The sequence below is a fragment of the Gaeumannomyces tritici genome, assembly GCF_000145635.1.
Source record: "Gaeumannomyces tritici R3-111a-1 unplaced genomic scaffold supercont2.5, whole genome shotgun sequence".
Lineage (NCBI taxonomy): Eukaryota > Fungi > Ascomycota > Sordariomycetes > Magnaporthales > Magnaporthaceae > Gaeumannomyces > Gaeumannomyces tritici.
In genome coordinates, this window is record NW_008804549.1 from 2,516,825 (window position 1) to 2,544,123 (window position 27,299).

A 27,299-nucleotide genomic window follows, 5' to 3' on the forward strand; every position below is an offset into this window, starting at 1 on the left:
CACCATATCATGTTTGGTTTCCCACGCCATCTACCCAAATTCGGAAGGTAAGGCTGTAGACATCCGTCGGCTCCCCACTTCTCACCGGGCCGTATTATTGATATCGGTGTCAAGGCTTTGTGACGGATGCGAGATGATGCTAACATTGCAGACCAAACAACTCCTGACTCCTCTGAAAATACACGCCAGCCTGCCACTCCCGCCAGCACAAAAAAAAACGCGAATGGCACACTTCACACTCATCCCAAAGCAGGCTCCCGTGCCATAGGTGGCCATTCACGTTCTCTTCCGAGCCGCCCACCCCTTCCCCCCGAAGCCCTCAACGGGCGGCAATCTCGGCCATGCCGTCGACGAAGAGGGCGTCGGCGCCATACCTCGCAAAGGGCCAGTCGCTGTCGACGACGTGGAAGCGCGCGACGAAGCGGCGGGTGTCGATCTGGTCCGAGTCGACGTGGAACTGGACGTCGAGCGTGCCCCTCGACACGATGCGCTCAAAGCCCATGGAGCAGACGGTGACGATGCCGGCGTTGTCGGCGTCTATGGCGCTGCTGCTGATGTCCAGCCGCCGCAGCACGCGGCGCCTCAGGAGCTGGGTCCGTCCGTGGTGCCCGTACACCAGGTTCTAGATGGGCATCCAGGTGACGTGATCGGACTTGAGCAGGTAGAAGTAGGGCGAGACGGGTCCCTTTGTTTGGCGAAATCAAAAGTTTTCGTGCATCAGTGAAGTATTACCCGTCATCTCGTCCCACGTCACACGTCTCTCCCCCTCCCCGCCCGCCTTCCTTCGCCACTTACGCTCCAGAACCGCCGCCGGTAGTCCAAGGCCGTCGCCCCGGGGACGTAGACGAGCCGGCCCTGCAGGCAGAACCTGGAGCCGCACATGGCGCGGCGGGGCTCGTCGGCGCCGACGAGCTGCGTCGTGGGAAGCATCGTGACGCGGCCCGGGCCGGGCCGACGACCGTCGCCGGCGACAGCGCCAGCTTGCCCGTCGCCCGCCCCGCGAACGTGACCCCAGGGGCGAAGAAGACGCCGTCGTATGTGCCGTCGGCCACGACGTCGCCGCCACCGCCACCGCCGTCCCGCCCCGATGGCACTCTGACCCTGCCGGCGAGGGTGCCCCGGAAGCCCCAGCCCGCCGCGTGCTCGATCTCGACCTCGCCGTGGACCTCGAGGTCGCCCCTCAGCGCGGCGTCCGGGGCGCGGGTGTAGTAGGTAACGCCGTTGCTCGGGTACGGATCGGGGCGGCAGCAAGAGGGCATGTTAGCAGGGTCGACGAGTGCTGACGGACGCGGGTCATTGTTGCCGTCGCCATCTTCAAATTACTTCCCCCAGCGCTTCCTACCGCTCTCTTTAAGTCTGTGGGCACCACCAGTTCGTCGCTGTCGGCACTTGTTCTCTCACTTGCATACTTGCAGCATCATGCGGCAAACCCAACAAAAACAAAAAATTGGAAATCAGCGCATCCGGGGAAAAGGTCTTAGTGAGCTCGTCGTTGTCGCTGCCAGCGACAGCTGGTGAGGTCACCGGCTCCTGGACAACGCTGCCCCCCAGGAATTAAACCTCCGCTAGGAGTTATGCATCTTTACGTGTCTAGGTAGGCCCGGCGAGGCTGAGTTCCGCGGGGCCCAGCATGACAACTCTGCGTGCCAGGTGTGGGCTTTGACCTTGGCCATGTGGCAGCGTCCACGACGCAGTGGCTGCTTAGCGCTATGTCGGCTTTGCGACGTTTTTTTTTCCCCAAAGCGCCACGCGCAGAACTAACAGCACCGTTGGGCCTAATCCCAAACGAAGATGAGGGACGCCACGAGCTTGGTTTCAAACGCAGGCAGGGTTGCATCAAGTCTTGTACATGCTGGACAGCCGATGGTACATTTACCAAGTTGGGATTGACGAGGGTATCTCCAGAAGCAACGTGAAATTACAGCCATCTTGACGGTGTCCTTGCTCTTCGTCTGCCTTGTCCTTCTTTCAAGAATTTGACCGAAATTAGATTAAAGTTAGACCGAGCTCCCTATCGATGGTGGGCACACATTCCCTCCTTCAACTGCATGTGCCCTCAAATAGCCGGAGTTGTGATTGTGCCCCTGATGCCAAAGCAGGCCAGGACACCATCTGCATCGTCGACGTAGATGTGCTCGTCTGTGAAAATACAAAAGTTAGTGCACACTAATGGCACAAGAGAACAGGGGTGCCGCTACTTACTGAGGTTGATGACGCCGCTGTCGATTGAGCGGCCAAAGCCGTCATCGCACGAACAGGAAAGGTAGGGGGACTTGCGGTCCTGGAGTCTGCAGCTTGTGCAGGTCTGCATTGCCCCTCCTCTATTTCGTGTTGCCAGTGGTCAGCATAGTTAATCCCAGGGGAGAAAAGGGAGAGGAAGAAAAAAGACGTGTACATACTGGCTCTTCCAGACCAGCTTCCCATTGACGTTGGCGAGGCAGTTGCTGAGCTTGAGCGAGGACCCTGGGCCCGCAAACTTGTATTTCATGCCGGGGTAGTTGCACCAGTGCGATTCTAGCGAGTCGTCAAAGTCCGTGGTCTTGATTCGCCCACTGAGGAGGCCCTCCATGGAGCAGCGACCACTGTCGTGGTATCCTTCGCGCTCAACCTCAAGTGGCAGCTTCGTGATCGCGAGGGCTGTGGTTCCTAACACAGTAGCCAGGACTGCGAGCGAGAAGATGGTAAGGTTCATATGTGTAAGGGGTTGTGGGATATGCAACGCTTGCGTTGTTAGTATCTGTGTGATGAGATGTGTTGAGTGCGAATAGCTTCCTGAGCCTATCGTTGGTGAGTTTGAAGCTCGATGCGAAAATGGGGCAGTGGTGGGAGACACATCATTAAAATAATCTCTAGGTATCTATTCTCTACGAACAATGCAGTGTGTCGAAGCTTGCCAAGAGGCTCGAAGATAATAGATGATGGAGACGATAACAATGAAAATCTGCCATTCATAAATCTTCAAGGAGTTGGGGTGTTTGTCTAATTTCGAATGCCCACATGCCTGTGTAGGTATCTAAGCACTGCGATAAAGACCAAGCCTCCACAAAGGGACTGGACTTCGTCGTAGGCCGCCGTTCCGTTTCGGGCCATGGGAAAGTGTCCCGAATTGCCAGTGCCAGGGCCCACTGAGGAGCGGCGGCCCTCAGCAGGGATGCATCTGTATTTCTGTCAAGCCGCGCACGAGCCTCGCGGGCATTTTATCCGCGTCTGCTCGTGTCCATTTGCGATGGACGACCTGGTTTCCCAATTCGGTATCCATGTCACTAGCCTCCCGGGCCTTCCACCCGCTCGGTTCTGGATGCTACACACACACACGTGGCGATGCCAAAAACGGGGTCCCCTTTTGATGAAGCCGCCCGTCGACCGCGGTTTTCTCTCATCCTGGAGCCAATCACTTCTCGTGTGCGGCTTGTTGGCGGTGGGGCGCCACTCGCTGCTTGCCGTTTCCAGCTCGAGCTTGCTTCGAGGGCCAAGAGGGCTGATGCTGCTAGACGATGCCCAGAGGTGGCTACTAAAACCTCATTTCCGGCCCTATTAGGCATGTAGCACGCCGGTCGCGGGGTTCGTTCGCGCCCCAAAACAAGACCATCGGTATCCAAATCAATGCATCAGTCAGGTATATAGGTAGGTCGAGGGAGATGTCGACGTAGCAGACCTTTGGGGGTGGTGGCGTTTAAGCACCACCCCCGAGAAGCATTGCGAGAGACTCCCCCAAGAAACCCGCGCCCACTTGATCAGCCCAGATAAGACACAGTACAGTGGTCACCATGGCTCAGATGGCACAGCAGCAGGGGCGGAAGCCACAAGGGGTCTACGTCCTCATCCTATCCCACGCCCTCACCGGCCACATCACGCACTTCCTGAGGATCGGGAGGTTCCTCCTCGATCGCGGCTGGCCCGTCGGCCTCCTCGGTCCCACGTCGCACCGCGCCCGCATCGAGGCGGCCGGCATCGAGTTCTTCCAGCTGCGTGGCCTCGCGGACCTCGACGAGGACAAGCTCTTCTGCCGCCGCCGCGGCGGAGCCTCCGAGTACGCCAAGCTGCCGCCACACGAGCGCGCCTTCCTCGACACCAAGACCCAAGTTCTCGACACCATCCCGGACCAATGGGGCAGCATCAAGGAGACGCTGGCGGCGCTGAACACGCGGGGCGGCGTCGGCAAGGTCGTCGTCATCTGCGACCCCTTCGTGTACGGCTACCTGCCGCTCAAGCAGGGGGCGGCGCTGCCCGACGGCGTGGCGGAGCCGCGGTCGCTGTGCGTCTCGGTGTGCCCGCCGCTGATCCGCGGCGCCGGCAAGGTCCCCTTCGGCTTCCCGTTCCCCTACGACCCGAGCCCGGCCGGGGCCGCGCTCGCCGAGGTGCTGTGGCAGCGCTGGGCGGCCATGTCGGCGCCCCTGGCCGCGGCGCTGGACGGCCGGATCCTCGAGGCCGGCGCCGCCGAGGGTCTGGGCGGCGAGGTGATGTTCGCGGGCCACAACTACGCCGTCCACGAGGCCATCCTGCACCTCGGCCTCCCCAGCCTCGAGTACCCGCGCGACGACTGGCCGGCCGGCTTCCAGTTTGTCGGCGTCTTCCCGCCCGAGGACAAGGTCGTTGGCGGCTCCGGAAGCGACGATGACGACGAAGACGACGAGACGGCGCACGTGCCGTGGTGGGGCGACTTCGTGGCCAACGCGTCCCTGCCCAGGGACGACCCGGCGAGGAAGCGCGTGGTGCTGGTGACGCAGGGCACGGTGCAGACGGACCTCACGGAGCTGGTGGTGCCGACGATGCGGGCGGCCGCCGAGCTGCGGGGGCAGGAGGGCGAGTTCGTCCTCGTCGCCATCCTCTGCCGGAAAGGCGCCGCGCTGCCCGAGGGCGCCGAGGTGCCGACAAACGCGCGGGTGGTCGACTACCTGAGGTACGGCGCCGTGCTGCCATACGTGGACGTCTGGGTCCAGAACGCGGGCTACGGCGCCGTGATGCAGGCCATCGCCGCCGGGATCCCCGTGGTGGCGGCCGGCGAGGGCCAGGACAAGGCCGAGAACGGGAGGAGGATCGCGTGGTCCGGCATCGGCGTGGACCTGACCACGGAGCGGCCCTCGCCGGAACAGGTGAAGAACGGGGTGCTCGAGGTGCTGGCCGAGGCCAGGTACAGGGACAGGGTGCTCGAGATGCAAAAGGAGGCCGCAAATTTCCCGGTTGCCGACATAATCGACAGGGAAGTGCAGAATCTGGCGAGGGACTAGTTCTAGTTCACCTGAGGGGAGGAAATAGGACGCTTAGGGGCTTGTGATGCCGGCCCTGGCATAGGTACCTCTCATGCTGGTTTAATTCAGTGAAACGGTGCAAAAAAGCTAGGATGAAGGGACTTAGCAGGGATCGAGGTTTACGCCCAAGCGTGACCCTTGTATATAGAGAGACAGCCAAATTACGCTGTCCAGATACATAGCAGTTCCACAGGCCTTTTTATCTTTCCTGTCCTGGCCTCGTGGTGGTGGGATCGTTGCTTGTTTTCGACTTTCCGCCGCGGCGCACGGGTTCGTCCTACTGAATTAAACCGGCATGAGAGGGTATAATCGTTATAATATTTTCATAGTGTTCCACGCCCCGGAACTATATAAACCTGTTGTATGCATGCGTCGTAGCTGTCCGGCAGTTTCATCAGATCATTCCAACCACTGGCCCAACAAAGACGTGAAGCCCCCTCACGGCATTGTAACCAACCTCCCGAAACCCCCGAGTCTGGACTCTCGGCTCGCCACCAAGCAAACTCTGTTAAAGCAGCGCGTTTGCACGTTGGCATTGAGACGAGGGCGACTGGCGGGCTGTTAGATCAGTCCGCCCTGTGTTGGCGTCATTGTAGAACCTTAGGCCCCAGATCCCAGATGTGCCCGCGTGCCCATTGCTGAGTTGGTTTCAGTGGGGGCATTGAGGCATCGCTACTGCGCTGCATGCACCTGGAGCTCCTAAAACCAGGGCCCCTCCAGCCCCCGGACGATAACACGGGGACATACTTCAGCCTGAAAGTGAAGGCAAACCTTTTTAAAAGCTCGGAAGCGTGTCTGGCGAGGCGATGCAAACAACCAACAGCGTGCTTTGATCAACAAGAAACAAAAAAAAACATTCAAGAAATTATTGAGCTGGTCCTCAAGAAGCCAAAGAGAAAAAAGAAACACAGCAACCATGACGCCCCTTCGAATCGGTTACGTCCCCGAGCACTTCTCTACCCCGCTATACTTTGCCAAGAAGCACTTTGGCCTCGATGCCGAGCTGATCCCGTTCCCCTCCGGGACCGGCCACATGATCACGGCCATCCGGGCGGGCGAGATTGACGTCAGCATCGGGCTCACGGAGGGGTTCATCGCCGGCCTCGGCAAGGAGGATGCCCCCGGGGACGGCGGCTACCGCATCGTCGGGACATATGTGGAGACCCCGCTGTGTACGTTTCTCCCCCTCACCGCTTTTATGGATTTGCTTGCATGTTTCTAACACACACATACACACACACCTGCAGGCTGGGCAATCTCAACCGGCGCCAAAAGACCCGAGGTCGACTCGGTGGCGTCCCTCAAGGGCAAAAAGATCGGCATATCGCGCATCGGGTCGGGCAGCTTCGTCATGGGTTTCGTGCTCGCCGACCAGCAGGGCTGGCTGGAGGGAGGTGTCAAGCCGTACTCGGACATGGTGGTGCTCAATACGTTCGACAAGCTGCGCGCGGGCGTCAACTCGGGCGAGTGCGACTTCTTCATGTGGGAGCACTTCACGTCCAAGCGCTACCACGACTCGGGCGAGATCCGGCGCGTGGGCGAGATCTACACGCCCTGGAGCAGCTGGAAGATCGTGGCGTCGACGGCGCTGCCGCCTCCCGAGCAGGACGGCAGGGTCGCCGACATGCTGGCCAAGCTGGACCGGGGCGTCGCGCACTTCAACGAGAACAAGGAGGAGGCGGTAAGGTACATCGGCACGGAGCTGGACTACTCGGAAGCGGACGCGCGCGCGTGGCTGGACACGGTGCGGTTCCCTGCCAAGACGGCGGCCGTCAGCCTGGACACGATCCAGAGCTGCGTCGACGCCCTGCGCAAGGCCGGGGTGCTGGTCAAGGGGAAGGGAATGGAGGCACAACAGATGGTGCCCACTCTACCGTAAGCAGCTTCTCCAGGGGTTCCTTAGTTGTCTGGCTTGCAAGCGGCATATGCTGTGCTCATTGGTGGCAGCTGGTCTGCCAATGACTGTCCTCCAGCTGAGCTCATCCCACATCAGACTTTGGGTAAGCTAGGGCAAGGTGGTAGATATATGTATTCTGTCCAATAGGATGGGGCTCCAGCTTTTTTGTCGTCGTCATGGGGGTTTTTTTCTTTCTCTTTTCGTCGTCTGAGGGGAAAGTTGCAGTCAGCAAGAAAAAGGCGCCAGGAGCAAACACCACTCAGCACTCAATGTCGTTTGCGTGAATTTCCCCGCTCGCTTGTGATTGCGTGGTCGTGGAGCCTTATCAAGGTCGCACAGCTGGGTCATGTTCCCATTCGCCCGTCACTCGTTCGTACGGTCCAGACCTCGAGTCCCAGTGGGAGTCGGCCGAGGACTTGCAGGGCGTCGCACACGTGTGTCGTTCTCGATGGACTCGGTAGAATTGAGCCGCAGCAAGCGGCCCAGTGATTTGTGAGGGCCCGTGTGATTGGAAAACTTTGCGCGGGCAGGCCAAGGGCAGGCCAAGGCAGTGCCCGGGTTCGACCCTCTGCAATACCACGGCAGAGATGAGGCGGCCCACAGAGCACGACAGCATCCCTTGTCCCTTGCCGAAAGACGCAGGAAACAAAGCAAGCAAAGGAAACAAAGCAGCAGGTGATTGCCCGGCTGGGCGGTACGGCTGGAGCTGCGGTGGGCCGCATAAGACATGAGACGCAGGGGAGCAGAAACAAAGAAGGAGCCCAGAAAAACCAAGGCCACAAGAAGCTCCACGCTACAGGGACCCTCAATTTGCTTCCATTTCCAACACGAGCTGGAGGCCCTCAAACCCACCCACCTACTTGCTTTCTCTCAATGCTGCCACTCGCACCACGCAGATTTCAGGTTGCAGATTGCATGCTGCATGCGCTCTGCCTTCCTTCCTTTCAACCGGTTGCACCTCGCTTGCTGCCTCGCCTGGTGTGATATGAGGAAGGTACATGTACCCGTGTCAGACAGAGATGCTGACCGCCAGACCTGACCGACCGACCAACCGACGGGCGGGACTGTCATCCCATAGCATCATGGCCTCAATGCCCCGCAGCTCTTGTGAAGGGAAGTAACGAGCGGCCGCTGTCGGGTGGGTCGATGATGATCTGCCGCGCCTTCTGCCTTACTTAAGACTCTCGACTTGGCGCCTGCCGTAATCGCGAGTGTATGCGTGGGAGCGGGTTGGGCACGCATCGTGAGGCGGGCTGAGCGATGCGAGCTCCAATAAACGGTCACACTGCCCCGCACGCTGAGGCCACTGGCCACGGCTGGATGGCTGGGCTCTGGCTACCGAGTGGAGGCTCACTAACGGACTGCGTACAACACCACCCAGCTTGTTTGCTGCTGCCCGGACCCGGCACCGGCACGAATAAGCACATCATGGCACTTCATGGTACTTGCCTGCATGCTTAAGCACCTACCTGCACTTTCTGTTCTGCCATCAAGGCCGCCCGGAAGTCCCGACCTGGACAGTGATATCTCATAATACCTGCTGAGGTACATGTACCTACGTTCCTACCTACCCATTGGCTGGGTCCAGGGTGGTCCCAACCCCGTATTCCCGCCCCTCACCTCCTCCCCAGGGGTCGTTGGTCTTATCCGGCCTGTCGTCGAGCTGACGGGCCCATGCCGTCCCTCTCTGACTGCATTTGCTCCTGCCCTACGGGCTCGCGGAGAGCCCGGCGCCTCGGGCACGCCTTTCCGTCTTGGGCAACGCCGCCGCCCCAATCCGTCCTGGCTGCACGATCCGCAGCAGCTGGATATGCCTCGCAGACCCAGGAATCCAGGTTCAGCGTCACACTCGGCCCCGTCAGTCGGGTGCACCTGCGGTGCCTGCTGTAGAGCCTGACTGCTGCGGTCTTGTCGTGCCTGCCTGCTGGCGGCCAGTTCGCCTGCTGGAACCCTCCGCCCGGAGATCCTACTCGTTAAATGTACCCACTTCAAGCCCGGCTGCCTCGACGCCCACCTGTGACTTCTTGCAGGCAGCGCGGCGCAGCCAGGCTGGATACTACTACCCGACGTCGGTGGTGCGCGACCTCCATGCACTGGCCGTGAAGCTCCGGAACCAACGTCCCCTGCTTGCGTCTCAGCGCTTACCGCTGTGCCTGTCTAGGTAGCTACGCCTGATACGGGGCACCCTTCTCGACTGTGCGTGGAAAGAGGGACCGCGCCGGCATATATATACGGGCACATCTCGCCGCTCTGGCCTCTAGCCCTCTACGCCCGTTTTTCTTTTCCATCTAGGTGCTGGCTTTGTCTCCCTGTCCCCCCAATATACCCCTCCACCCCATCCTCAGGATACTGAATATCCAACATATCAGTTACTCTTCCTTACGCTACCATCATCAATACTCATAGTCACTGGCTGGCTACAGCTCGGTCAAGGAGCAGTAATACATAATCTCGTTCTATCACCGGCGCCATGGCTGGTAGCACCCACCACGACAGCCCTGGACTGTCCGGGAGGCTGCGCGACCTGTTGCACCACGTTTTCGGGAACCAGAAGAGCCCGACCGTGTACCCCAATGCGCCCGGAAACAGCGCCAAGCCAGTGCCCACGGGCCTTGCCGACGACATCGACAAGCTTGGCTTCAAGGACATCGACACGCTGCTCGTCTTCCTGAACTCGGCCGTCAAAGGCGTCAACGACGACCAGAAGTTTCTCCTAGAGAGACTGATCCAGCTCCTCGCGAAGCTGCCGCCCGCATCCAGGGAGGGCAAGAAGCTGACAGACGGCCTTATCAACGACCTCTGGGACAGTCTTGACCACCCCCCTGTGACCTCGCTGGGCAATGGGTTCAGGTTCGTAGCTCCCTCCTCAAACGTGCTTTCGAGTCTCCCTCCCCCATGCGCCAAGCCGGGTCCCTGCTGACGGAACGGCTACTAGCTTCCGAGAGCCGGATGGATCCAACAACAACATCCATCTCCCGAGTCTCGGGGCGGCCAATACGCCGTACGCGCGGTCGACGAAGCCGCTCGTGTTCCAGAACCCCAACCCTCCCGACCCGACCACCATCTTCGACACGCTGATGGTGCGGGATCCGGCCAAGTTCAGGCCTCATCCGAACAAAATTTCCAGCATGCTTTTCTACCTTGCTACCATCATCACCCACGACATCTTTCAAACGGTATGTGAGCACTCTGGCTTTCTGGCTGCGCCGATCAGCTCACGAGACTGTTGCTAACTCTGTGAAAACAACAGTCACCTAGAGACTTCAACGTCAATCTCACCTCCTCCTACCTAGATCTCTCGCCGCTCTACGGCCGGAATCACGATGAGCAGATGGCAGTCAGGACCGGCAAGGACGGCCTGCTCAAGCCAGACACCTTCAGCTCGAAGCGAGTTATAGGCTTCCCGCCTGGCGTTGGCGCGTTTCTGATCATGTTCAACCGCTTCCACAACTATGTGGTGACGCAGCTGGCAAAGTAAGCACGCATTCTCTCGTCTCGGTGTTGTCAGATCTTCTCCTTTCCTGTTAGCTGATATTGGCTGTCTCCAGGATCAACGAGGGTGGTCGTTTTAAGCGACCAACTAGGCCCGATGACACTGCCGGCTGGGAGACGTACGACAACAGCCTCTTCCAGACGGGCCGGCTCATCACCTGCGGGCTCTATATCAATATTGTTCTGGGCGACTATGTCCGGACCATCCTCAACCTCAACAGAGCCGACACAAGCTGGAACCTCGACCCTCGCACCAAGGAAGGCAAAAGCCTTCTGAGCAAGCCGACCCCCGAGGCTGTTGGAAACCAAGTCTCGGTCGAGTTCAACCTCATTTACCGTTGGCATTGTACCATCTCAGAGCGCGACGACAAGTGGACGACGGATGCGATGCGGGAGGCCCTGGGCGGCCAGGACCCGGCGACGGCGAAGATGGAGGACGTGATGCGCGCGCTGGGCATGTTCGAGAAAAACATTCCGGACGAGCCCGAGAAGCGCACCCTGGCCGGCCTCACGCGCCAGTCGGACGGAGCCTTCGACGACACGGAGCTTGTCAAGATTCTCCAGGAGTCGATCGAGGACGTCGCCGGCGCGTTTGGCCCCAACCACGTCCCCGCATGCATGAGGGCCATCGAGATTCTCGGGATAAAGCTGTCCCGGACGTGGAACGTGGCGACGCTGAACGAATTCCGCCAATTCATCGGCCTCACTCCCCACGACACGTTTGAGCACATGAATCCCGACCCCAAGATCTGCAAGATCCTGGCACAGATGTACGACTCGCCAGACGCTGTCGAACTGTATCCCGGGATTATGGCAGAGGCGGCCAAACCCCCCATCAGTCCCGGCAGCGGCCTCTGTCCGCCTTATACCACCAGCCGCGCCATCCTTTCGGATGCTGTGGCTTTGGTTCGTGGGGACCGGTTCTACACGGTCGACTACACTCCTCGGAACATCACCAACTGGGGCTTTAACGAGGCCAGTACCGATAAGGCCGTTGACTGGGGTCATGTTACCTACAAGCTGTTCTTCCGCGCTTTCCCCAACCACTTCTTGCCCAACAGCGTGTACGCCCACTTCCCCTTCGTGGTTCCCTCGGAGAACAAGCTCATCCTCGAGGGTCTCGGCGCCGCGAATAAGTACTCGTGGGATCCCCCCAAGGCCAGGGCCCCCATCCAGTTCATCCGCTCGCACAAGGCCGTGCTCGAGGTGCTCTCGAACCAGAAGGACTACAAGGTGACGTGGGGCCCTGCGATCAAGATGCTGGGCGGCGATCCGGCCGCCTCGTTCGCGCTGGCTGGTGACGAGCCGGCCAATGCCGCGAGTAGGCATCACGTCATTACCGCTCTCACGGCGCCCAAGCAGTGGCGCGACGAGGTCCGGAGGTTCTACGAGGTGACGACGCGCGACCTGCTCCGGCGGCACGGCGCCCCCGTCCACGGCGTCGGCGCCGGGCCGCGCACCCACGAGGTGGACGTGATACGCGACGTCATCGGGCTCGCGCACGCGCGCTTCATGGCCTCGCTCTTCTCTCTCCCGCTCAAGGAGGAGGGCAAAGAGGAGGGCGCCTACGGTGAGCACGAGCTCTACCGCTCGCTCGTCACCATCTTCGCGGCCATCTTTTGGGACTCGGACGTCTGTAACTCACTCAAGCTGCACCAGGCGTCCAAGGCGGCCGCAGACAAGATGGGTGCGCTGATCGCCGAGCACGTGCGCAAGATGGAGGCCGGCACCGGCTTCCTGGGCGCGCTCGGGAAGCTAAAGGACCTGGTCACCGGCAACGGCGTCCACGCGAATGGGAACGGCGTCCACGCGAATGGAAACGGCGTCCACACGAATGGAAACGGCGTCCACACGAATGGAAACGGCGTCCATATGAATGGAAACGGCGTGCCGCACGCGGCTCCCAGCCTGAGGAGCTTTGGCGACCAGCTGCTCCAGCGCATGTTGAGCCAGGGCGGGAGGTCTATCGAGGAGACGGTCAGCGGCACCATCCTTCCCGTCGTTATGGCCGGGACCGCCAACCAGACGCAGCTGCTAGCGCAGTGTCTTGATTACTACCTCGGCGTTGGCGAGAAGCATCTTCCGGAGATGAAGCGGCTGGCTATGCTGAACACGAGCGAGGCCGACGAGAAGCTGCTCAAGTAGTAAGTTGCCTCTACGACTCCCTAATGCGCGGGCGCATAGACATACATCTAAATGATTGCTAACTCTGATTTTGCACTACAGCACCATGGAGGGCTGCCGAATCCGCGGCTGCGTGGCCCTGTACCGCGCCGTGGCCACGGACCAGGCGGTCGACGACACCATCCCCTGTATCCCCAACAAGGACGACCCGACCTTTGCGCGCCCTCTCTCCAACCCGCAAGTCGCCGAATCGGCCCGCACGCTCAAGCTCCCGACGGGCACGCGCGTGCTCGTGGACCTGACGACGGCGTCGCACGACCCGGCGGCGTTCCCAGACCCGGAGGAGGTGCGGCTAGATCGCCCGCTCGAGTCGTACGTGCACTTTGGGCTCGGCCCGCATAGGTGCGCGGGCGAGCCCATCTCGCAGATCGCCCTGTCGTCGGTCATGAAGGTGCTGCTGCAGCTCGACGGCCTCCGGCGCGTCGCCGGCCCCCGCGGCGATATCAGGAGCTACCCGGCCTCGCAGTGGCCCGGCCAGGCGGGCAGGCCGCCCCGCGACCCGGCCTGGTCGGGCCTGCGCACCTTCACGTCGGCGGACCAGAGCGCCTTCTCGCCGCTGGCCACGACTATGAAGATCAACTGGGAGGGGCGAGGGGATTGGTGATCTGCCTAGGTGGCTTCTCGTGTCCTTGTAGGAACTCGTGTCTGGAGGTATAAAATGGGGCTTTCATGATTGGGATAGGCTAGGGAGTTGGTGAAAATCGGTACTGAATAGCTACGTTCTCCCTTGGTAGGCTTCCTATAAAATATAGTTTTGGTTAGTGATACAACTCTGTTTTCCGATCCAAGCTCTCCTTTGCAGAATAAGGGGTCTTGCATCTATCTAACACTTGTCGCAGAGGCCAATGGCTTTTCCGTCACATATATCTATGACAATGCTATGCGCGGCCCGTCGCCTACGGGCGAAACAAGGGAAAACCTGAAAGCTCATCAGGCAGTGTCAGGGTCCAGCACGGCAATGACAACTACACCGAGCCTTAAAAGCAGGGTGTCCCTGGTGTGGGAAGAAAGGTCGGGATCCATCGCCGGGTTGGAGCCGAGCCAGCATTTTGAAGGATTCTGGGTGACACCAAAGGAAAGCAACTGAAAGTAAAAATACAGTTGAGACGGCAGTTTGGTGTCCCCGACCTAGGCACCCATGTATGAATTCACTTCATTCAATAGATTCCACGCCGAGTCAATCTTTCTTTGCGATAGCCCACCTTGGCCGCACAGATCACTAGCAGCGCAGAGGCATTAACAAGACTTGCTGAATACCTACCTACCGCCGACCCATGGTCGGGTCAAAAGGGCCGTCGTTAAGCCACCGTTTTCGTTTGTTTCATCCGGTCCCTCTCCTCCGCCTTGGTCGGTCACTCCAAAAAAGATCGACCAAGTGCCGCGCTGGGATGTTGAGTCGAGGGGCGGATGCCAAGATGGTAAGGGTCCAACCTCATACCAACACACTGGGTGGGTTCAACCATGAAAACCGTTCCCGAGAAAAAATTACAGGTAGCACCCTTGTGCATCGCTTCTGGTCGCGCACTGATTTTGTCCCATGTTTATTGTCCGCCGCCCCCCACGAGCCTCTCCTCAAACTCAGGATGAACGCAGTCAGATAGATCCGGAGGGGAGCACACGTTTTGTTTGACGAGGGCCCTGTCGTCGTGACGTCAATGCGCTTTTTTATTTTTTATTTACGGATGGACTGTCCCGCCCTTTTCGCATGTCCATCGAAGGGCGTAGCGTCGAGCCTTGCATATTCCGCAGGCGTCTGACCAAGAAACGCCCCCGACGGGTGAAAAGTTGACAAATTTTGTGGACTCGCCCTCTCCTTCCTACCCCAATAAACCCTTGCACCCCTCCCATTTTCGGGGGTTCTCGTTACCTGGGCGGGGAAAAGAGGACAGCGAGTGGGCAAAGCAGCGGTCGAGACGGTATTATCCTCCAGCAGGTTTTCTCTTTCCTGCCCAAAAAGCCAGACCCTCCACCCTGTCCTCTGACCGTGATCGCCCGTCTGCCCACCGATCACCAGAAAAAAAAAGGAAGGAAAACCAAGCTTCGCCGACCCCGTCTTGGCCTAAAACGAGCCATCAACTCGCCGGCGAGACCCATAATTCCAGGAACCCGATCGGCGCTAGCAGGACCGCGGGCGGCCGACGGTGAGCCCTTCCTTTTCCGGGGCCATCTAGTTCCCCCCAAAAGGTCAGCGGAGCCAAGGCGCCCCGTGCCCGCCCCAGACCTTGGTCGGTGAGAGCCGCCACCACCACCGCCCCCGGGGCATATCGCCCATATCTCGAGGCGGTTTATACCCACCCGCCGCCGCCACCATGCATCGCAGCACGCTGCGTATCTCCAGCCTCGGGAGGACCCCTCCGCCGCCGCTGGGTGCCGGGGCGGTGAGGTTCACGGGCCTCCAGACCCCGCCGGCAAGCCCGGACGCGGACCTCGACTGCCAGCTCGGGAAGCTGGCGGTCAGGGACCACCACCACTACCAGCCAATCACGGCGACGACGACGACGCCCGGGCGGCAGCAGCAACAGCACGCCGGTTCCGAGGGGGGGCTCCTCCTCCCGCCGTCGCCGGCGACGACGCCCGACGCGGCTTCACCGCCGCGGCGCGACCCCATCGCAGCAGCAGCCGCGGTGCCGCCCGAGGAGGAGGAGGAGCCAGAAGCGGCGAGCCCAGAGCAGGGAGTGGAGGGTGGTGACCCCGCCCTTGGGGATGGGGCCGTCGTGGGCCCGCCACCCGCCGGGTTCCGCTTCTTCCCGCTGCTGCCGGCCGAGCTGCGCATCCGCGTGTGGGAGCTGTCGTTTGAGCCCCGGGTGGTCGAGCTGCACACGCGCCGTCTGCACTACGCCGACGACTTTCGCCATGGCGGGCAGATTTATGCAAGTCAAAGCCTTTTTCTCTTTTTCCCGTACTTTCTTTTTTTGTTATTCCTTTGTCCGCCCACCTTGTCTCCTCTCTCCTCTTGGTCCTTCTTCAACTTGATCCCCAAAAAGCCGCTTCTGTAACCACAGCCGCCAGAGACTAACACAATCCCAACACCGCAGTGGCATTCGCAGTGCGCAAACCCGGCCGCGCTATCGGTAAACGTCGAGGCGCGCGAGATGGCCCTCGCCCGCTACTCGGTGACCATCCCCCTAACCATCCCACCACAGGGCCGCCGACGCGCCTCGGTGGCCGACCCGGGCGCCGACGCGTACCACCGGCTGTACCTGGACCCGGCCTCGGACACGGTCGCGCTGCTGGGCGAGCTGGACCTGAGCCTGCTGCGGTCGCTGTTCGGCGTGGTGCGCGCGGCCGACCCGACGGGCCGCGGCGTGCGCCGCCTGGGCGTCAGCGCCGCCTGCTTCAAGCACCAGGGCCTGCTGTCCATGTACGCAAAGACCGTGTTCCGCGACGTCGACGAGCTCGTGCTCTTCATGTACGTCTGGAGCGTCCCGCCCGAGCCCTGGTCCCAGGGCCGCTGCGTGCTCGAGGACTGCGCCGACAAGGACTTTCTGCGCCGCTGGGAGATGACGGTCGGGAAGCACTTCAAGAGCCCCGACGGCCAGTGGCTGAGGGTGGGCAAGGCGAACAAGGAGATTCGCATCATGGATCTGCTCTTCCTTCCCAGGGGCTATTCATAAATCGAGCTGGAGCGCAACGACGACGCCCAGGGTTGGTCGGGACCTTTGTTTCATTTACCAATACACTAGTTAGCATGGTAATCTTTGCTCAGCAGACAAGGCGCACAAGGATTGAACTTTTTATTTTATTTTATTTTTCTTATTTCGGGAAACTATTCAAATTGTCATGTCGTTAGAGGCACCGACGAGTGCTTGAGCGGCAGCTGCCATAACACGTCTTCCGGCCTAGGATTGAACATGTTCGTGACATCAGGGGTCTCACGAAATCTTAGATCCCCCAAGGCCCCATCAGCCATCAAGACTGATATAATTGACCTCTGGCATTTGCCGCTGCTTCATGCGGGCTACACGCTCACTCCATAGATTGCAAATATGTGCACGTTAGGGTATTTGGCCCGAGCCGAGAGACCATGGCCACGTGTTGTACAGATTATAAACAGTCATCCCCGCCAGACGTTTGCTTTTCTTAGATTTCGAGGCGAGACAAAATCCTGTCTCTACATATCCTGGAAGCAACGGCAGCGCCATGCTGGAGGGACAGGGCTCCTACTATGGCGTAGAGAGCCGAGTGAACAACGATGGTTTGGCCCGAGTTCTTCAGGTCTTGGGCCTAGGAGGTATCAGTAAGTAGGGCTCACCAGACTATGTGCAAATGAGCCTGATGCCAGGCCGAACTGTAAAACTTACATTTCTTGGTTGCCACCTGACCACTTCATTCAGTCTGATCCTGAACGCGAGCCTAGTGATCTTCCCTTGGCTGAGAAGAGTCTGAGGCTGCATAAACGACAACTTATCGATGTTGGCCAGTGCCGGGTGCTCAAAAGGTTTGCGATCCGCCTCCAGCTCGGCCGCCGGTTCAGGCACCGGCTCGGCACCTTCCCCCTCCACCGGCGCCGAAAGGCCGGCCGGGGTGGCCATGATGAACCTGACTGCCTCCAGGACCAATACCTGTCGCCCTATAGAGTAAACAGCTATTAGCTCGGCCCAGCCTTGCCTAAACTATACACCAAAGGGTCGCCAAGTAGGGGTCGTACCAAAATGTGCGAGCCTAGTGTTGAACCCTCTCCTCCCCTGGTCAAAGCTCTTGTGCGTCACCGCAAGCCACTTGAGCTCCTCCGGAAGCAGTTTGTGACCATTGCGACCCAGGAAGCGCTCGTAGAATTCGTCGAGGACGGCGGGGTCCTCGTTGATCTTCCAAGCGGGTGCCGCATCCCCCTCCTTTGGTATGGCGAGGGAGAAGGGCGCCTTCATCCTATCGGGTGTTTTTGCCCACCGGGGCATGTCCTGCTCGTTTGGTACAGCATCGGCAGCGTCCGTGGCGGGTTCGGCAGCCATGTTCTCAAAGGACGCCTCCTGCTGTCGAGCCGGCGACCTGGAGAAGGACCTTGTGGCGGGGGAGGCGAAGGACTGAAGAGGCAATGGGGGCTTGCATTGCTGCAAGACCCGCCTTGATATCGAGAGCCCAGCTCGGGGGGAGCTGAAAGCCATGGTGAGATGTATGGTGACTGAACGGCGGCTGTTCCGAGTCCTTCTCCCTCTCCAACAGAGCTCGCTGCTTCGCGATGCCAAAATTTTGGATAGCCCAGAGTCAAGTCGCCAAGTCACGTGGTGCCAGCGTCCCGCCTGCCCCCACCTCCCCCCACATCGGAGAGTCAATTGGCCAATCACTGCCTGGGTATGACTTCACCCGGCGGGCCGTTTTGTAGCAAACGAAGACGAGCATCGGAATTGAGTCGCGACCCTCGCCCTCGTTCAATTTAGCCCTGGAAACGCCGCCCCAACGCCGCCCCAGCCTCTTCCTCTCTTCCACACCACCATGACAATTACCCTACCCTTCTCCCGATATCTTCTCTCTGTCATGGAGCATAATTCCATCTGCTAGCTGACCGTTCCCAACATAGCAACCAGCGCCTCCTTGATTGCTCTTCGCTCGCATCGCAGTAATGGAGGCCCCAGCGGCGACCCCGATCTCAACCGAAAACCAAAGCAGCCTAGGCCTGCTCCAGAGCTTGTCCAAGGTTCTGCCGCAGGGCTACAAGTTCCGCGCCTACCATCTCTCAACTCCGCCGTCTCGATCCGAGGCCCTTTTCCCAGCCCCTCCCGACGCGCGCCCCGACCGAACCTACAGCGAGAGCCATTTCCTCGCCATCGCCATCCCGACACCGCCCCAGGACCCGGCTCCAACAGATCCGACGGTGGATGGGGCCGCCGGTCCCGTTAGAGAGGTCTTGGTTCTCGGTCTCGAAGTTCTCGTATACACCACGGCTTACTCGAGCACCTTTTTCGTGTCCAAAGCCGACTCGACTGGGTTCCTACACCTCCTAGACCTTCCCAAAGGCACACCCTCGCCTATTCGGGAGATCACCTCGGCCTTTGTCGGCTACCTAGTGCATGAGAGAAGGCGGCAGGGTATTCAGTCGGTAGTAAGCCTCTTTGCGCGTGCGCAGGGCCAGTACCTGTTCCCCGGGAGCGTCGAGTACAAAGGGAAGCATGTGCTCACGGACCGGGGGCTGGTAAAATGGTGGTGCAAGGCTCTTACCCCGCTGCTTGACGGTGCAGACCGCGACACGGCGCACAAGGGCGCGTGGAAGAGCGTCAAGGGCTACCTTCTTGTGCCTGGCCTGGACACATACGAAACCCGCGCCTTTATTCCTCGCTCGCCGACGGACAACGCAACTCGCACAGGCTGGGTGCTCGGTCACCCTCTGGAGCGCATATCACACTACACATACGAGTACGACTGGGTGCCGCCGCGGTGTCTCATTGCACACTACCCAGACGATCCCAAATCTCGCTTCCGCGATGAGCTCGATATCGAAGCCGACTGTGGCAAGGGTCGCAACGGCGCCTGGAAGAGCATACAGAACCTGGACCAGTTCTGGGAGTTGATGGCATACCGGCAGGAGTGCTCTATGGGCGCGCTCACCGGCTTCATCTGGGTTGTGATGGATCCCACCGAGGCCAACAGGCGACCCGCTCCAGGCGCAGCCGCGGCCCAGGCTGTTGCTGTGGCCGCCTCCTCTGAGGCCGGCACGCCCGCCCTGATGGCGGCCAATGGGTCATCCAACCCCTCACTTCCATTGCCTCCCACCACGCCATCTCGCGTGCAAAGCCATGTCCTACCCTTGCGTACACCCCCACAAGCCAGCCCGCGCAAGCTGTTTGAGGCTCCCCAAACGAATAGTGGAGCTCCACCTCGGGTGGTTACCAAGACGAAGAAGAGCACAAAGAAAAAGAAGAAGCTCACGGGCCCCATCGTTTCTCGCCAGCCGCGCGTCAAAACTAGCCAGCGCAACTACCTTACCAACCGTCCCGTCACAACCGCATACTACTACTGGCCAGCCGAGGGTCGGGGCCGCCGACTGGTCAAAGAAGACGGTTACAAGCGCTCGCTTGAACTTCTGCTCCGCTTAGACTTTGCTAACCTAGAGCTAGCCATCGGTAGCACTAGGCGATGGATCAACGAGGTTGGCCTGGGCTCAGCCTGGGGCCTTGACGTGGTCGGCGCCAGGCCGTTGCCCGCTTCGTCGGCGTCCGGAAACGGTATCACGCAACCGACCGTGAGCAACCTCTCCGGCCTGATCAAGAGAAAGAAGCCGGTAGGCAGTGATGACTCTCAGGATGGCTCCTTGTCCATGCCGGCGAACTCGACGCCTGCCATCAACGTGCTGGGGGCAGGTCTGATCCGGAAGAAACGCAAGCCTGACGATGATGTGGAGACGCCCGCTCCGGGAGCGTCTTCAGATGCAACGAATGATGCCAACGCCTCTGCTTCTGATCCTTCGGTCGCCAACGTACCTGGCGCCGGATTGGTGCGCAAGAAGCCTAAAACCTAAGGTGACTCCACGCACGTGCCTTGATCGCCGGGATCCGCACCACCCAACGATCATGCACAATTTCCATTTCCCATCCGTGGTTGACCATCTCGACGATTTAAACGGATAAATGTGTTGTTTGGTACGGAGTTTATATAAAGGAACACAGAACACCAAGTTAATGACTGGATATATGGACAACCATCCGGATGCACACAAGCAGCAAGAATACGATGGATCCTGGGCGATTCCTTATAGTCACCGGCGCTGTTGAAGCCAAGGATGACCCCACGCGATAGCCAGCAATAGACGGTGGCATGCCCCACAACCTTGGTCACGTTCTGCCTGTCTCCCTGATATGTTTAGACCCGCTCCCAGTCACACATCAAGCATTATCGAGAAGCGTGTGTGGTTTAAGGGTAAAATCCATCGTTGCCATCGATGGGCTCCCGGTTCGAGTCCGGGCACACGCAACCCATCTAATAATGCTTTTGCTGAACGCGTTTTTTTTTGTCCCGAAGCCCCCTTTTGCATACGACAGATGTAGTTATCAAACTCCCTTCACTTTAACCCTCATTTGCCTTATCACCTTCGAGATCCAGCGCAACAGCCTCGATTTCAACCCGCATGCCGGGCAGAGCCAGCGAGGCTACCCCGACGGCGGTTAGGAGGGGTCGGTGGTTGGGAAACCATTTCCGCATGGCCTCTCCCGCGGGCTCCAAAAGCGTGGCCATGTCGGTGATGTACAGGTTCAGCCTGTAGACCTGCGAGAGCCCATTGCCGCCGGCGTCCTTGAGGGCCACGTCCAGGTTCGAGAAGGCCTGGTTTATCTCCTCCAACGCGTCCTCTGGGATCTTGCCCGTCTCGCGGTCCCATCCGCCTTTTGTGGAAACGTTTGGCGGTTAGCCGGAACGGCGCGTCGATTTTTTATTTTTTTGGAGCGCTCAGAGGTCACCACACATACCTTGGCCGGAGGCTTCGATTCGATCGCCAACACGGACGGACTGGCTATAGTTGAAGCCTTCGCTCAGCCCGGCGGCGTAGCCAGGGTAGACGTGATATGAGGGCCGCGCCATGGCTGTAGTAGGTGCAGTTTAGAGGGTTTGGGGTTGCTGTATTGCTATCGGTTCGTCTCTCTAGACCTTCGCCCTTTGTTTACAGCACCGAGATTGACAAGAACAAGGAATACTACGACTCGGGGTACCTCTTATACTCGGCCTTCTTTGACACCGCCACTGTCTGCTACCCATTGAACTAAGTGGAAACTAGGCATCTCCTCCTTGGCGGATGATTAATCTTGGGGTCATAGGTAAGGCCGCCAATAAGTGGCTCTCATTAGTGGCCTTGACCACCCAGGCACGCCAGGTTCGTGCTGACAGGAGCGTTTAGTCAGAAGGTGATTACCAATAATCAGTGCTACCGTACAAGAAGTCAAGGGCCGGTTGCCATCGGACAATAAAGATGCACTAACATGTGACATGGAAAGCGGAAACATAAACGTGGGCGGACATTTTTATGTGCAATGGCGGCTCTCCCGAATACTACCTAGGTACCCTACAAACCGCACCGGCGCTGCTCGCTTCCAGTTCACACCCTCGCGGGCAGGTGCCCAGCATGCCAAGACGACCCCTTCTCGGAGCTTCAGGGACCGCGATTTCCTCTTCTCGCCCCCCCCCTCGACTCCACACTTCTCCTCCTACCCCAACACAACGACACACCATATGATGCGGGGAGTCTCATCGAATGCGCAGCTGGCACTCGTCACCCGGGGGCCCAGCATGGGCATTATCATTTGCTGCGGCAGAGGGGCGGTCTTGAGGGCAAACCTTTGGAATGCCAAGGAGGCCCGCGAGGCGGCTGTCATTGGCGCACCGGGAGCTCGCCGTTGCCCAACCCCCCTGTCGACACGCGAGACTATTCCCCCGTCATGTAGCATGGCGCTCCCCAAAGATGCGGTGCCAGGGAGCGCATGTGCTTCCATCAACCAGATGGCACCCAAGTTTGGTAGGCAGCCGGCGCCAACCCCATAAAGACGTCGCCCAGGCGGGAGAGCTTGTCCCATTCACCGGATACAGCAGCTGTAAGCCTGTTTTTTTTTGCGTCCACGCGTGGCTCTGGTGACTCGAGGACGGGGCTCGAGATGTCGATAGCGTTGGTTGAGCGTGCAAATATTGAGGCTCGGTGTCGGCATGGCGCTGTCGATGGATGGTACACGCCACGATGCATTGACCCCGCTCCGGGAATGTGATAACACAAGGCGCGAGCGCTGCAAAGCCTGATGTGATACGGTTGGCACACGGAATGCTACAGAGGAAGGCGAAGGGATATGAGCGGTCCCGGGCGTACGGCTCTGGGTGTATATATTGATAGATGGCCCATGTTGTTTGCCCTGTTGGCCAGAGAGCAACCCGGAAGCCTTTGGACACATCAGAGGATCGACAGGGAAACCCTCCAGCGGACATCGTGATCGGTGGCGAGAGAGAAGCCTCGAGCCTTGGATCACTTACGAACCACATACCTACTACCTCATCTGTCGAAGCGACCAACCACGTCGGCCATGGGCTTCAAGTCGCGCGCGCTCGTGTCGGCGCTGGGCTCGGCGGCGACGGTGCTGGCGCACGGGCACGTCAGCAATATCGTGGTCAACGGGGTCTTCTACCCCGGATACGACGTGACCAAGTACCCATGGCAGCCCAACGCGCCCACGGTGGTGGGGTGGTCGGCCACAAACACGGACAACGGCTTCGTCGAGCCCAACAACTTTGGCCACCCGGACATCATCTGCCACCGCGGGGCGCAGCCGGCAAAGGGCCACGCGCGCGTGCGGGCGGGCGACAAGATCCTGCTGCAGTGGGACACTTGGCCCGAGTCGCACAAGGGGCCCGTCCTCGACTACCTGGCGCGGTGCCCGGGGGACTGCGAGACGGTCGACAAGACGGCCCTGCGCTTCTTCAAGATCGGCGAGGGGTCGTACATCTCGGGCGCGGCCCCCGGCCACTGGGCGGCCGACGTGCTGCTCGGCAACGGCTTCTCGTGGGTGGTGCAGATCCCCGAGGACGTGGCGCCGGGCAACTACGTGCTGCGGCACGAGATCATTGCGCTGCACGGGTCGCCCAACCCAAACGGCGCGCAGGCCTACCCGCAGTGCTTCAACCTCGAGATCTCGGGGTCCGGGTCCAGGCAGCCCGCGGGCGTGGCCGGCACGTCGCTGTACCGGGCCGGCGACCCGGGCATCCACTTCCCGCTGTACAACTCGCCCATTGTCTACCCCGTGCCGGGCCCGGCGCTCATCCCCGGGGTGCCGAGCACGGTGGCGCAGGTCAGCACGCGCGCCACGGCCACGAGCTCCCCGTTCCTCCCCGGGGGTGGTGGAGGAGGAGGAGGAGGAGGAGGGGGTGGGAACCCCGGCCCGACATCGGCGCCGGGCGGCGGCAACGGCGGTGGCGGCGGTGGACAGCAGCCCCCGCAGACAACCACGGCGCCCGGGAACGGCGGCGGTGGCGGTGGCGGTGGTGGTGGTGGCGGAGGTGGACAGACTCGCTGGGGGCAGTGCGGTGGTAGCGGCTGGAACGGACCGACGGCGTGCGCCCAAGGGGCTTGCTCGACTCTCAACCCGTACTATGCTCAGTGTGTTTGAGCGTGGGCGGCTGTCTTTGCAATGGCACTGGAGGAAGCCGTGTACCTAGATACACACGTCATGGAAAGACAGGCAGACACCGAGGTACCTATCTAGGTATACCTATCTAGGTATATGTGAAGGATCAAACGCCCGACATTCTGCTGTGCGGCTGAGGACACCTGCTTCCAGAGCGTCGCAGCTGTGTCTCGGCGTCTCTCTTGAAGGATTCGGGGGCCATAGAAGCGCGCCTGTTTCTCTTCTGCGAGTCCGGTTCAGTTCCCCCGCCTATCGTCTCCAGCGGCAAACAAGGGGTTGACACGAGCGGCAACGATTGGCGCTGTTGAGCATCAAAGCCGTCTTACCTGCATTGCGCTGTCCGAGGCTATCCTGGCTCCGCGCCCTTCTAGTGGCCAGCGTCTTGCTGACAGTGGCTGGAGGCTCCACCGGTGCGCTAGCGCTAGCGCTAGACTAGAAATAACCTCCTTTCGGCCCAGCGGTTTTCCGTGCTCGCTCGAGGCGCAGCAACGGTTTTTCAACAGTCGACAATTGGGCGGCTGCCTAGTCCAAGATGCAATCAATCACAGCCCCACGGGCCATGCCACCATGCCCACCCCCATCCCAATTCGTGGTAGGGATCTTGCCCGCCTCTGTCGCGTTCCGTGATGAGTGGATCGGAATCCCTGTCTGCCCTGGGAGGGGCGGCCCATGTCGTGAGGGGGAGAAGCCCACCCCTAACCCGTCGAGGGGTTGGCTTCGACACGCGAACGGCCAAAACAAGAAAACGTCTGTACGATATGCAATACCGATGGCTGGCTTTCTCGCTGGCAGGCTCAGCGTAGGCAGTGCCTGCTACACCGCCGGCGGAAACGACGTCAACCGCACCGTTTAACTAAGCCTTGGAGCGCAGATGCATATGATATGAGCCGCCCGGTGCTGTGAAACAGGGCCACCCCTGGCCCCCTCGGAATCGAGCTCGCATCTTCGGTAGCATCAGCAACCGTGCACCGCTACCCAGTAGGTGCTCGCCCTTCAAGGCTTGGCTGGGGCGGCTCGATCCTCCGCGCACCCCCCCCCCCCCACCGCTCGAGATTTCCCATGCGGACGGCTGCCCAGTCCTGGGGTTGAGACCTGTCCGTTCTTCTGGCCCCCTGTCAAGACCTTAGGCTTCCATCTTTTCACGCTCCACCCGCGCTGCTGCGCTTGCTCCCGTTTCCTTCTTCGAGTCTCCTCTGCCCGCTTCCCCAAACTCTTGCAGCTCCGGACAGCCAACCGCCCTCCTCGACCGCTTCCGCCTGGGCACGTCTCTTGGTGGAGAAAGCCTTCTCGTCCCAAGCCCTCATCTGCCTGGAGGAGAGTCGGGCTTGGTACACGGTATCATCTTTTGGCGATGGAAGGGAGCGCGAGGTCGCCCGGGCCCGGGCCCCAGGCTCAGGCGCAACCGTTACTACCACAGACGCAGCAGGAACAGCGATATGCCCAGTCGCCGCCGCCACAGCAGCCCGACTACAGCACCTTGGAGGTCGCGCCGGACACGCATGCCAGCTCCGCCCCGCAGGTCTACTACGAGTCGGCCCCCGAGCCCGCCGGCTTCTACGCGCTCAACAAGGCGCCGTATGGCCTGTCTTCGGATCAGTCCCCCACCGTCGTCGGCCAGGCATCTCCCAATCCGAACGCCAAGTCCGCCGACGGCGGCCTGTATCCAGTACAGGCCGAACATGATATTGGCACGCCCGCGGACGAGCCCAAGAAGACGGTCACGATGAGCAGGAAGAAGATGTGGATAATAGGGGCTGTCGTGCTCTTCTTGATCATCGCCGCCGCCGTCGGTGGTGGTGTAGGGGGCACCCTTGCGGCTCGCAACAGCAGCAACAGCGGCAACAGCACCGGCGGTGGCGACAGCGGCGGCAACGGAGGAGGCGGCGGAGGAGGCGGCGGAGGATCCTCGCCGCAGCCCAACACCAACACCACGGGCATCGCCCTCGGCTCGCCGGCGATGGCGGCCGTCAACTACACGGTAGGCACGACGGACTACCGTATGGTGTTCTGGCAGCCCCGGAACGACAGCAGCAACCTCGTGTACTCGCTATGGGACTCGTCTGCGCAGACGGACGGCTGGAAGGTCATCAGCGTCAACTCCAAGCTGGCCGACTCCAAGGCCGTCGAGGCCCTGCCGGGGACGCCCATCGCCGCCGCCGTGCGGCCCAGGCTAGGGCAGAACCAGCGCCACGCCGTCTCCGTCTTCTTCCTGTCCGCCTCCAACGTGATCCAGGAGCTGCGCACTACGGACCCCCGCGGCGCCAGCTGGTCAAAGGTCACGCACCCCGTCACGGCGGCCAGGGCGTCCCAGCTGGCGGCGCAATGGGACGTGTGCGAGACGAGCGCGTGCTCCGGCCTCGTCGCGCTCAACTACGAGACGGAGGATCACAAGAGCGCGTGGCTGTGGCCCGGCCTGACCGACAGCTCCAGCCAGGCCGTCAAGAACGCCACCACCAGGATCGTGGTCGACATCATCCCCGGCTCCGGCATCGCCCTCACGTCGGCCATGGATAACAACCCCAACAACACGGCGCAACAAAACATCAAGCTTTATTATCAAGATTCGGTGTCGCAGAACCTAACGGAGGTTTCGAGGGAGTGGACATCCTATTATACCATTAGTACGTTTTCCCCCAAGGCTGTTGGATAGAACGGGGCAAAATGCTAACTATATCTGCCACGATCCGCAGCCCAAACAAAACTGGTCACCAACATGCCGGTGGACAAGCCGGTGCAGCTATACGCCACGTCGTTTTACAAGAACTCGGCCGCACGCTTCCTCTTCGTCCTGCTCCGCGCCGCCGACGGCACCGTGCAGGCCATGCACTGGAACAGCAACACGTGGCGGCTGCCCATCGAGCCCGTGTTCCGCAACACGCCCGCCGACGTTGGCAAGAGCTTCGCCGCCGTCTCGGTCTCAAACGACCTCAAGATCTACGCACTCGCCCGCGACGGCAACTCGTTCCACACCTTCAACGCGGACAAGAACGATCCCGTGACGTGGACCTACGACACCGCCGTGAAGCTCGAGTAGTCTACCATGTTGCGTTGGGGAAGGCGCTTGAGGAGAGAGCAGGAACGGGACAAAAAATAGTTCGTAATTACAGGACAGGGCATATGACGACGGCTTCTTTTTAGCGTTTGTTTGTTTACAGCAGCGGGGTTTTATTGCCTACACTTGTTTACCCATCTTCCACTTCATTTTAACGCTGTACATATCATCCTTCGATACCCCCACCCAACCCCATTGAGCAAGGAACGCCTGCGTTTCCTCGGGCCTCCCGCTGCGTCTTTTATAGTAACATTTTAAGACAGTGCTATCTTGTTGATGTCAAGCATTCGTGTTATGGGGCCGAAGTCGTGGTCACACAGCTCGCTCCACATGCTCCATAT

General features: G+C 60.2%; 13 protein-coding genes and 1 non-coding gene across 14 annotated transcripts; 8 read left to right on the top strand and 6 right to left on the bottom strand.

Moving 5' to 3' along the window:
- Window positions 1-319: 319 nt before the first annotated feature.
- Window positions 320-1,259, bottom strand: GGTG_09841 (hypothetical protein; the record flags this gene model as incomplete). The annotated part of the gene is made up of 3 exons (XM_009227700.1): window positions 320-622; window positions 796-912; window positions 957-1,259. 3 exons carry the CDS (start codon window positions 1,257-1,259, stop codon window positions 320-322), a joined length of 723 nt encoding a protein of 240 aa, XP_009225964.1.
- A 720-nt stretch (window positions 1,260-1,979) lies between these two features.
- GGTG_09842 (hypothetical protein) lies at window positions 1,980-2,934 on the bottom strand. The gene is made up of 3 exons (XM_009227701.1): window positions 2,400-2,934; window positions 2,203-2,321; window positions 1,980-2,139 (listed from the first exon to the last, which is right to left on the bottom strand). The coding sequence occupies exons 1-3, from the start codon at window positions 2,690-2,692 to the stop codon at window positions 2,057-2,059; spliced, it is 495 nt and encodes a 164-aa protein (XP_009225965.1). The 5' UTR covers window positions 2,693-2,934; the 3' UTR covers window positions 1,980-2,056.
- A 287-nt stretch (window positions 2,935-3,221) lies between these two features.
- On the top strand, window positions 3,222-5,554 carry GGTG_09843 (hypothetical protein). Its single transcript, XM_009227702.1, has one exon. The coding sequence runs from the start codon at window positions 3,768-3,770 to the stop codon at window positions 5,226-5,228; it is 1,461 nt and encodes a 486-aa protein (XP_009225966.1). The 5' UTR covers window positions 3,222-3,767; the 3' UTR covers window positions 5,229-5,554.
- Window positions 5,555-5,985: 431 nt separating this feature from the next.
- GGTG_09844 (hypothetical protein) lies at window positions 5,986-7,527 on the top strand. The gene is made up of 2 exons (XM_009227703.1): window positions 5,986-6,421; window positions 6,497-7,527. Exons 1-2 carry the CDS (start codon window positions 6,166-6,168, stop codon window positions 7,126-7,128), a joined length of 888 nt encoding a protein of 295 aa, XP_009225967.1. The 5' UTR covers window positions 5,986-6,165; the 3' UTR covers window positions 7,129-7,527.
- Window positions 7,528-8,317: 790 nt separating this feature from the next.
- On the bottom strand, window positions 8,318-8,721 carry GGTG_09845 (hypothetical protein; the record flags this gene model as incomplete). The annotated part of the gene is made up of 2 exons (XM_009227704.1): window positions 8,318-8,538; window positions 8,718-8,721. 2 exons carry the CDS (start codon window positions 8,719-8,721, stop codon window positions 8,318-8,320), a joined length of 225 nt encoding a protein of 74 aa, XP_009225968.1.
- Window positions 8,722-8,789: 68 nt separating this feature from the next.
- On the bottom strand, window positions 8,790-9,236 carry GGTG_09846 (hypothetical protein; the record flags this gene model as incomplete). The annotated part of the gene is made up of 2 exons (XM_009227705.1): window positions 8,790-9,112; window positions 9,161-9,236. 2 exons carry the CDS (start codon window positions 9,234-9,236, stop codon window positions 8,790-8,792), a joined length of 399 nt encoding a protein of 132 aa, XP_009225969.1.
- On the top strand, window positions 8,959-13,605 carry GGTG_09847 (linoleate diol synthase). The gene is made up of 5 exons (XM_009227706.1): window positions 8,959-9,996; window positions 10,082-10,322; window positions 10,397-10,620; window positions 10,695-12,782; window positions 12,865-13,605. Exons 1-5 carry the CDS (start codon window positions 9,617-9,619, stop codon window positions 13,424-13,426), a joined length of 3,495 nt encoding a protein of 1,164 aa, XP_009225970.1. The 5' UTR covers window positions 8,959-9,616; the 3' UTR covers window positions 13,427-13,605.
- An 813-nt stretch (window positions 13,606-14,418) lies between these two features.
- GGTG_09848 (hypothetical protein) lies at window positions 14,419-16,780 on the top strand. The gene is made up of 2 exons (XM_009227707.1): window positions 14,419-15,692; window positions 15,858-16,780. Exons 1-2 carry the CDS (start codon window positions 15,132-15,134, stop codon window positions 16,434-16,436), a joined length of 1,140 nt encoding a protein of 379 aa, XP_009225971.1. The 5' UTR covers window positions 14,419-15,131; the 3' UTR covers window positions 16,437-16,780.
- GGTG_09849 (hypothetical protein) lies at window positions 16,538-18,013 on the bottom strand. Its single transcript, XM_009227708.1, has 3 exons — window positions 17,471-18,013; window positions 17,124-17,392; window positions 16,538-17,046 (listed from the first exon to the last, which is right to left on the bottom strand). The coding sequence occupies exons 1-3, from the start codon at window positions 17,922-17,924 to the stop codon at window positions 16,903-16,905; spliced, it is 867 nt and encodes a 288-aa protein (XP_009225972.1). The 5' UTR covers window positions 17,925-18,013; the 3' UTR covers window positions 16,538-16,902.
- Window positions 18,014-18,158: 145 nt separating this feature from the next.
- GGTG_09850 (hypothetical protein) lies at window positions 18,159-20,651 on the top strand. The gene has a single exon (XM_009227709.1). The coding sequence runs from the start codon at window positions 18,380-18,382 to the stop codon at window positions 20,270-20,272; it is 1,893 nt and encodes a 630-aa protein (XP_009225973.1). The 5' UTR covers window positions 18,159-18,379; the 3' UTR covers window positions 20,273-20,651.
- On the bottom strand, window positions 20,464-21,531 carry GGTG_09851 (endoribonuclease L-PSP). The gene is made up of 2 exons (XM_009227710.1): window positions 21,216-21,531; window positions 20,464-21,131 (listed from the first exon to the last, which is right to left on the bottom strand). The coding sequence occupies exons 1-2, from the start codon at window positions 21,325-21,327 to the stop codon at window positions 20,818-20,820; spliced, it is 426 nt and encodes a 141-aa protein (XP_009225974.1). The 5' UTR covers window positions 21,328-21,531; the 3' UTR covers window positions 20,464-20,817.
- GGTG_20192 lies at window positions 20,654-20,724 on the top strand. Its single transcript has one exon. It is a non-coding gene; the product is annotated as a tRNA-Gly (tRNA).
- Window positions 21,532-22,808: 1,277 nt separating the features above from the next.
- GGTG_09852 (endoglucanase IV) lies at window positions 22,809-24,019 on the top strand (the record flags this gene model as incomplete). Its single annotated transcript, XM_009227711.1, has 1 exon — window positions 22,809-24,019. One exon carries the CDS (start codon window positions 22,809-22,811, stop codon window positions 23,886-23,888), a length of 1,080 nt encoding a protein of 359 aa, XP_009225975.1. The 3' UTR covers window positions 23,889-24,019.
- A 921-nt stretch (window positions 24,020-24,940) lies between these two features.
- GGTG_09853 (hypothetical protein) lies at window positions 24,941-27,269 on the top strand. Its single transcript, XM_009227712.1, has 2 exons — window positions 24,941-26,527; window positions 26,597-27,269. Exons 1-2 carry the CDS (start codon window positions 25,258-25,260, stop codon window positions 26,938-26,940), a joined length of 1,614 nt encoding a protein of 537 aa, XP_009225976.1. The 5' UTR covers window positions 24,941-25,257; the 3' UTR covers window positions 26,941-27,269.
- The last annotated feature ends 30 nt before the right edge of the window (window positions 27,270-27,299 follow it).